Here is an 8,758-nt window from a genome sequence, read left to right on the forward strand (position 1 = left end):
TGGAAGTCATACATGAATAGTGTATCAACTACTACAGTGCAATCTTCTAGCAGAATCTTATAATTGCTCAAAAGATACTGGAGGAGAAAATCTGTTTTTCACTTTGCTCTTCAAAACTACGTACAAAAATGTTTAAAGGCGATTGTCTGGACAGGAAAAATATTAGATATTGGTTTTGGAGAATAAAGGGTAATTTTGGAGTATAAAAACATAATTTATGTAAGTAGTTGAAAGATATTCTACTAAAAGAATATTACAACATTTCATTAGTAATTATTCAATTAGGAAATTGAGAGAGTGAAAAGAAAATTTCATTCTCCAATATCATTTATATAAGCAATTGAAAAATGTTCTACTGAAAGAATAGTACAACATTCCATTGATAATTATTCAAGCATTGAAAAACTATTTCAACAAGTATAGAATATATTATATATTAAAAGCAAATAATAGACCAATTTCTTATTAATAAAACAAATAATAAAATAGTGTATTTTCCAGGTGTTGATATTGTTATGTTTATCCTTTGTAATGTACATTCAATTAAACAATGAATTTTCAATTTATACTTATTTTCAACTTATGTAGAGCAAGTTATCCGAATACTTAATAGGAAAATCCAGTGAGAATTAAATAGTTTATCTTCTGTCTCATAAACATCAAGGTTGGTCGGCATTAACTCAAGTATAAGAGGAACTCTGGCGAGTTATGTCCGGCAGTATTTGACTACACGCGAATGAATTAAAAATCAACTCTCGCCAATGTCCCTTCACGTTCTCCTCAATTTTACTGGAGTCCTTTTTGCAGTCACGACGTCGCGCTTGTACGAACTGCTGTGACGACGACGACGACGACGACAACGGCGACGACAACACAACAATGAAATCGGATTATAAGCGAGTTACTGTGCCGTATCGCGGTGGTATACCGACGTCGTAATAAGGCGGCTTCCATGACAAGGATGGCCGACGACAGTTCGTTATGAAATGTTTCTAGCTCAACAGGTCCAAAGTCGCAATAGAATGGCAATGATTTAATTTTTGGTTGCGAATCTTTAAAAATACAAAAAGATGAAAAAGAATATAAAAAAATTAATACATCGCTCCTTTGCTACACAACGACATAATTCAAAAATTGTCATTTTTAGTTACTTACACAAAAAGAACGGATATAAGAAAAAAAGAAAAAAATATACTTTAAAAGAACATAACTTTATTCGTCTACAATCATTATACCAAAATTGTATTTTAAAATTGCATCACAAAAAATATTAATAATTAAAAATTGAAATTCGTTTTCTTTATTTTCTCTTTATTATTCGTATCGTTGTTATATCTACAAATGAGCAATATAAGGAATAATAAAGACTATATAAAAATAAAAAAGGAAATGAAAACGAGATGAAATCTCTATCGACGTTACTTCACATACTAATTGTTAGTGATTAATATTGATACTTTGTAAACTTTATGTACAACATTTAATGTACATATAAAAAAATCAATTACGGAAATTGGAAATCTGTTGATTAGAAGTCTTGTCTTAGAGTGCGCGAGAAAACAATCCCTTGTACGTTCTTGACTCTACGCGAAGCAATAACTCCTTGATTTTCTCGATCGATCCTTCCTAAAGGTTTCTCTGTTAAACGAGGAAACAAAAGGGAATAACAGAACAACCAGTAGCAAGGCTCTAAATGCTCTTTTGTTTCCTACGTCATAATCACCGGTTGTAACACGGTGGTTACAGCAGACGTAATAGAAAGAACGTGCAGTGAGTTGAGAAACAAGTGTTAACCGCACGTCGGAGGAATCGACCCGAAATGCGAAAATGTTTGGAGGAGGCGCGACAGCGACGCGAAGAATTTCGCGAGCGTTCCGGAAACATCGAGGATACGACGTGAGTGGCTGTCGAACCCAGAAGAAGGGCCTTAATTGCTCGATGTTTCTTCGACGTACGCGGAAATCACGCCGCGGAGAAACGCGGCCATCGCGCAAACAAGGTTCGCTTCAAGTGACGTTCATTCACCGTCGAGAATGGCTTCGAGAATCACTACTATTCCTCTCGTTTCAAGTACGGACGACGTGTTTCCAGATTCTCCACTTTGATCGTACACAGGGTGAGGCGTCAACACCCTCATCCCCCTTCGACTTACTTGCTCGATTTTGTTCAAAAACATCATCTCAAGTTACTAGTAACTTAATATGTTTGTTATTGTTTTCAAATTAAGTTTAGTTGTATTGTTGCTATTTTTCAGTATATTGTTTTGTCAACTGAGGCGTTTCTGTTACGAGACATATATGGCCGCTTGTGATAAAAGGCGTAAATTTATTTTAAGGCGTTTGTAGCAATAAAGGTTGAACATATTAAAAGTCTACAGTCCATTATATCCGAAAAAGTTTTAATAACCGAACCGTTAGTGCCAAGCACGAGTTTTCCACTGGAGGACAAGTTTTCCACTAACAATCGCACATGTTCTTTTTCAACATGAACGTACACAAGAGGAGCAAAGAGTGTTTGCTCCAATCATTTTTACGACGAAAAGTTAAACGTTCATTGGCCAATGCATGGTCATGCGTTATTCATGCGAAAGTTCGCTGAAGATCCTCGAAGATTGGCTTTAATATATTTTAACCCTCCGCTGTTAACATGAAAATTTAACTCTTCTACCGATAACGGAGATCTTCGAAAAACAGAGCATTTTTTTTATTGTTCCGGATTATGTAAAAAGGTGAAAAAATTCTGATTTACTTGTTAACAAAAAGCTTTGACAACAAGTTTTTACTATCATAGAATAGTATTTTATTTACTTTACAAATTTAAATTTATCCACTAAAATTTATATTCAAAATATCAACGGTATCCTTTAAAAACTTCAGTTGCGGGTGGAAGGTTAAATTATGAAAATTATTTTTATAATGAAAAGTTAAAATTGGTTCATTTCATCCAATGTATGGGTCACGCATTATTCGTACGAAAGTTCGCTAAAGGAAAGTTTTAATATATGCAAGAAAGTATTTTAACAGATTTTGTGTTTTTAGATTGTCTTGTTTTTTTCTCCACAGAGAGTGAGGTCGAGATTCGCTGCAAAATTCCTTTCTATTCCTCGTTATCGTCCGAAGAGACAAGCACCTCATCGGGGCCGATAATTGAGCATAATAGAGGTAATTCGTGGAAAATCGTTCGTAGGAAATAGGCCACGTGAGAGCCTCGTGCGTCACAACGGCGGGCGCTACCAAAAGTCGAACGTGACCCTGCGATCTGATTTATTGACAAATGCGCCGCTGCATGGTCGCGATAGCGTGCATTCTTGTTTGACACGGAGCCATATATTTTCCGATGTTACATGTCATCATACACGCCACACAAGCGATTGATAAAAATTTCCAATGGCAATTTCGGCACGAGAAAAAGAGAGAAAGAGAACGGCGATTAACTTTTTTAAGGGCTGTAATACAAAATAATTCAGAAATATCTCCAATTTTAATGATATTAATGATAACGGTATTACGCATTATTATCTTATACGTCCGAGTTATTTGAATACTAAATTCAACTCCCATTGTAAAATTCGAAGGCGCGTGAATTATTCAGGCACGAGCACATCATCGCGATTTGCCATAATTGCTTTAACAAAAAATGCGGATACGCTTATATCCGTGTTTTTTCATACGCGTACTTTCCAATAAAATACTCTACACGAGCCGCAGATTTAAAAGGCTGTAAAGCAGAAAGCAGTGGTAACTAATAGATTCGTTGTATATGTATTACAAGGCATTGCATACGTAAACGTACGTTACGTCTAGTGAAGTGCCGTTAGGAAATCTTATGCGAGCGATAAACACGTGATCGTAATTCTCGTCCCCTATGCGTTCTATACATGTCAAAGGTAAAGCGTGTAAAAGCGAAGTTAACACGTCAATAATCTTTACGGCATCGCTGCCGTTAAGCGAATGCTGCCGGCTTTTATCTGTAAATGAGAGCAGCCATCCGTAGCGGATGCTGCCTGTTACATAGTCATGTCGATCATCAAAAGCGATCGTTACGGGAAATAGCGAATAGATACATCAATGAATCGACAATTCGTATATTTTGATATAGCTGGCGATGAATCATCATCAATCTTTCCCCTAAATAACCCTTTTTTCATTTTCAACTATCGCGGATTTAGAACAAATATATCCATTATATCAAAGTATTATAGAGAGAGAGAGAGTATTATAAAAAATAAATTCAAAATCCAAAGAATTAAATTATTTCATTTATAATACATAAAAGATAGTTATCTGAAAAAAAAAAAAACGGTACAGAGAGAGAGAGAAAAGTAAATAAGTACATTGCGTTTGTTATTGTATTACAAATACAACGAAAAAAAAATCTCATGTTACTATAAATACATTCTCTCGTAACGCGAGAATTTTTCCGACGGTGTAAAATAATCGTATTTTCATTTTGCGTATTTTTGTACAGACCGTGATCCATATAGAAATGTTTGAATTGTCTTACAGAATTTATTATAAAAAATAGAAACTATTTCATAACCGTATTAAAAGTATTTCGTTGAAGGTATATCATAATATACTTACAAATCAAATACAAATACGTACACGGAAAAAACAATTTTGTTAAAGTACCTAAAAATCAGACTAAATACAGATCTAACAATAAATTTTGTTGAATTATCAAAGTAATTACGTACAACGCTTAAACTGGTTGCTACAATTGCAGCATTACTTATTATGCTTGAGTTTCCTACACTAAGAAAAATTTCTAGTTGAAAATGAATAAATCAGAAGATTCTGATCATATCAATTAGAATTCTGGTTATCTCAACTAGAATTATAATTTTAAAAGATTTAATCAGAAAATTTTTAATTTGTCCATTCTCAATCAGAGAGAATTCCAATTAATCTAACCACTTTTTTTTCAGTGTACAGTCACTAAAACTTTTAGAGTGAATCACACTCTGAAGAGTGAAATCTTACTCTTAAAGATTGAAAATTGACTCTTTTTCAAGACTGGCTCAATTTTCACTCTTTGGAGTAAGATTCCACTTGAAAGAATTTAGAGATTAATTATTCTTTGATGGTTCAATAATATTATATTTTTAGATTCGTATATCTATCTAAATTTTTAGATACTGTAGTAAAATTATTTCTTCCGTATATTATATTCAATTAAAACATAATTAAACAATAAATATTTAAAATATCGTAGCAAAGTATCGCGGCAATTTCAACATATCTCGCGATATAGAAGTGATTCATATTCATACACTTATTTTTCTATCGCGATTAAGAAGTACGCGTGCAATACTGAGAATTTACATTCATGTTTCGCAAGCATAACACAACTTGCGGTCTATATAGCTGCGCATAAGATCAATCATGCTAAGCTTTGCGCTTCTGTCTCAAGGTTACTTACACCAGTCAAACGTCGTAGCCGCCGAGTTCATTGTGTTTACGTGGCGCCTTACATTAATAATTCGTGAACGCTCCAAGCATGTAAGATAAACGGCGTATTAAGTCAATTATTCGCCGTAGGCTATAATACAAATTGCCTTCGATAAAGCGATCCGAAAATTTACGGCGATAAAATCAAGAATTCCGCTGCAGAGTAGGACAAAGAAGGAAGATACGCGGTGATATTAGGGAGTTTTTGCAATACCGTATTTATACAAATACGGTGAATGCTAAGGTCAGGTTATCTTCTTCTTAACAACTACTTAAAAATGGGATAACGCGTGACTTTAGCGTTCACCGTATCTGGATTCACGTTATCGTAAAAACTCTTTATTTTCTCTTTTCGCGAAGAGCTCGTGTTCGATATTGTGAGATCCAGAAACTTAAACTGTTAAATTTATAATGTCAAATTATGTGTCTATAATTTATATTATTTTTAATCTATTATATTATTTTTAATCTATATCATTTCTATATAGATCACCACTTCTTTTATTCAACACGTCATAAATTTAACTGAAACGATGGAGTTGAACAATTAAACAATTTAAGAAGAAAATGTATGAAATATGACTCAAATTTAGTTTATTATTTCTTAAGTGCATAATAAATATAAATGTTGTTTACATCAAAATTAACGGTAGGAATAGATTAATTTATATTTTGATGCACATATAAGTTAAAATAATAAAATGTTATTTAATTCAAAGAATTAAATTACCATTATTTTTTTTACATCTAACAGCAGTGTACCCGATGTAAAAATGATTACGTCAAACGCAGTTAAATAAAATATTAATCACCGAAGGACCACACTTCTGTGAATATACTTGAGATTAAAGAACAGTCAAATAAAGCGGAAATGTCAAGGAGGGATGTAGGGAAAAACGGGATTTCGATCCCGTAATGGGCGGTTGGTCGCGTTCGCCTCATTTGCTCGCTCCGTGCCACTTTCCAAAATGAAGGAAAACCGGAGAAGAGCGCCATGGGTTTTCGCTGTTTTCCTTGCTTCTTGCACGAAGATAAATGTTGCGCAGCGAGCCATATCAAACCTTCGGCCTCGTTCGATCGTAATTGATAAGAGGGGACCGGGGCACTTCGGATTGGGAGCAATCTTAGAATTCAGAGGAACTTTCTGACCAACTGGTTTTCTTTTACATATAAGCTTATCCTTCTCCGACACGCAATTCACTGAGAGAAAAAATGATTGCAATTACCCTAATTTATAGTTATTTTCGATATCAAATATATATATATATTTTCTTTTTAAATAGAATTATATATAAATATAATAATTATTTTACCATACAGTTATAGCTATAAACTAAACACTTTTCTCTCGTAGTGTACAATTCCAATTGTCACAGAAATAGAAATACATCGTAAATATGGAGATGCATATAAGACGATATATTTCGTGAGAAAATTTTCACGGAATATTCCTTCGTCATATGCGGATCTCGTGCCATTTTCATCGAATGTGGGACAATGTCATTTCGTAGACTCGTTTCTTTATAAATAAATGTAGTTTACAATATTTGCGGCAATGGAAACTCGAGGCAAAGCGCGAAAAGTACTGTCGAAAAACACGAATTGTTTTCGTATCGTGAAGCAAATGCAGTGAGAAAGAAACACAATTTCACGCCTAAGTTTCCGACGTTTCAAAGCTCCGACAAATGAACATTTTCGTGAGGGAAGATGCAAAAGTCACGTCGAGCGTACTTATTCACTTCGCGAAGCATCTCGGCAAACAAATATCTCTATTTCTATTAATATAGATTAACTTTAATCCTCTGAAACTGACGTCAAATTCTGTAATATAGTTACTGATGCTGGGATTGTAACTCATTGAATGTTAATTAACCTTTAAGTTAATTAACCTTTACATTAATTAACCTTTAAGTAGATAGATAGGATGCACAGAATAGCTCAGACAAACTTTATTTTTTATACTTAATCTTTTATCACGTATACTCGTATTTTTTAATAGTAAGATAAGGTGGTACAATTTGAACATGGTACAATTCTGAGTGAAATAAAATTTGAATCCGGTTTTCGAGGTTTAGTAACTCTCTCATTGTCTGGAGGCTAACGGAAAAGTACTAAACAAGATAAAATTAAATTTGAATTTTGAAAATTGGATTCAAGTGATATTTCGTTCAGAATTGTACCATGTTCGAAATTGTACTACTTTACTTTATATATTAAGTTAAATTTACATTATTTATACCTTTACACTGTTAAATTCATAATACCAAATTATACCTAATTTCAGTTATTTCTATACGTGCCACTGCTCTTACTCAATATGTCGTTAATTTAATCAAAACAATATAGTTGAACAATTTAATTACAGAAAATGTATTAAATTCCACTCAAATTTAATTTATTATTTACTAAGAGCATATGTTAATATGGCCGTTGTTTACGTTAAAACTAATCATACAAATAGTATTTTATTTATATTTTGACACATATGGAAGTTAAAAATAGCAAAATGAAGGGATTTCAGTGATTATTGCTACTTTGATACTTAACAGTGTATAAAATAGAGAAATATAAAAATAATGAATTTTAAAACTTCTGAGCAATACTTTTTATTTTTCTTTTCCAAAACAAAATTTTTAAGATAACTATGCGTGTAATGCTGTTGCCATCTATTTAAAGGTTAAGAGGCACTGATTAATTTCAAGGAACCAAAATAACATTAAAAAATGAATACTAAATATATATTTCAATAAGAATAAATTCCAAATGTGCTATGTAATATAAAGAAAATCGAATTGCTTGACATTTTTGATAAACAGGTTCCTAATCAGAGTGGATCTAATAAACCGTCATTTTCGGAGGGTTAATCTCATTGTTAGAGTTCTAATTTCTTATCTTCCTAATTCTAAGAATTAGAAAAAGTTAAAGAGTAAGTCAAGAGTAACCGAGATTAAAGTCACTCTATATTGATAAGAATGGACAAAAGGACTTGTCTCAGCGGTGAAAGCGCGAAATCTCGACGCGAAGGGGATTCAAATCATAGTCCCACGTGATCGTCATGCTTGCATTATCGATAGCCGGCGCCATATTGCTCCGAGCAGTTCGCGCGAAAGAACGAACGGGGTCGCGGAGCAGCGAGATGTTTCGTAACACGGCGCGAGGTAAGGTGGTATACTTACGTCGAGGAAATCCATGCGCATCCTCAGGTGCGAGCCTCCCCTGCCCCACGTTTCGTGTTTGATGCTGCCGCGCATGCCTACGGACCCGCCGAGCGCCAGCAGGTGGTGAGACTCGCGGTAAACATCGAGCGG

At 33.9% G+C, this 8,758-nt stretch overlaps 1 protein-coding gene across 3 annotated transcripts in view; it reads right to left on the minus strand.

Annotated features, from left to right (window-relative positions):
- Positions 1 to 8,758, minus strand: part of heph (polypyrimidine tract-binding protein 1 heph) — a 377,608-nt gene that overhangs the window by 119,760 nt on the left and 249,090 nt on the right. The window contains exon 1 of one of the 3 annotated variants that reach the window (XM_018508373.1): positions 8,627 to 8,692. The exons of the other annotated variants lie outside the window; for them this stretch is intronic. Within the exon in view, the coding sequence (XP_018363875.1) occupies positions 8,627 to 8,647 (21 nt within the window). The 5' untranslated portion in view covers positions 8,648 to 8,692. Of the gene's footprint in view, positions 1 to 8,626; positions 8,693 to 8,758 lie in introns of those variants that run through there. 3 annotated transcript variants of the gene reach the window in all.

The sequence above is a fragment of the Trachymyrmex cornetzi genome, unplaced genomic scaffold (assembly GCF_001594075.2).
Source record: "Trachymyrmex cornetzi isolate Tcor2-1 unplaced genomic scaffold, Tcor1.1 scaffold26, whole genome shotgun sequence".
Classification (NCBI taxonomy): Eukaryota; Metazoa; Arthropoda; class Insecta; order Hymenoptera; family Formicidae; genus Trachymyrmex; species Trachymyrmex cornetzi.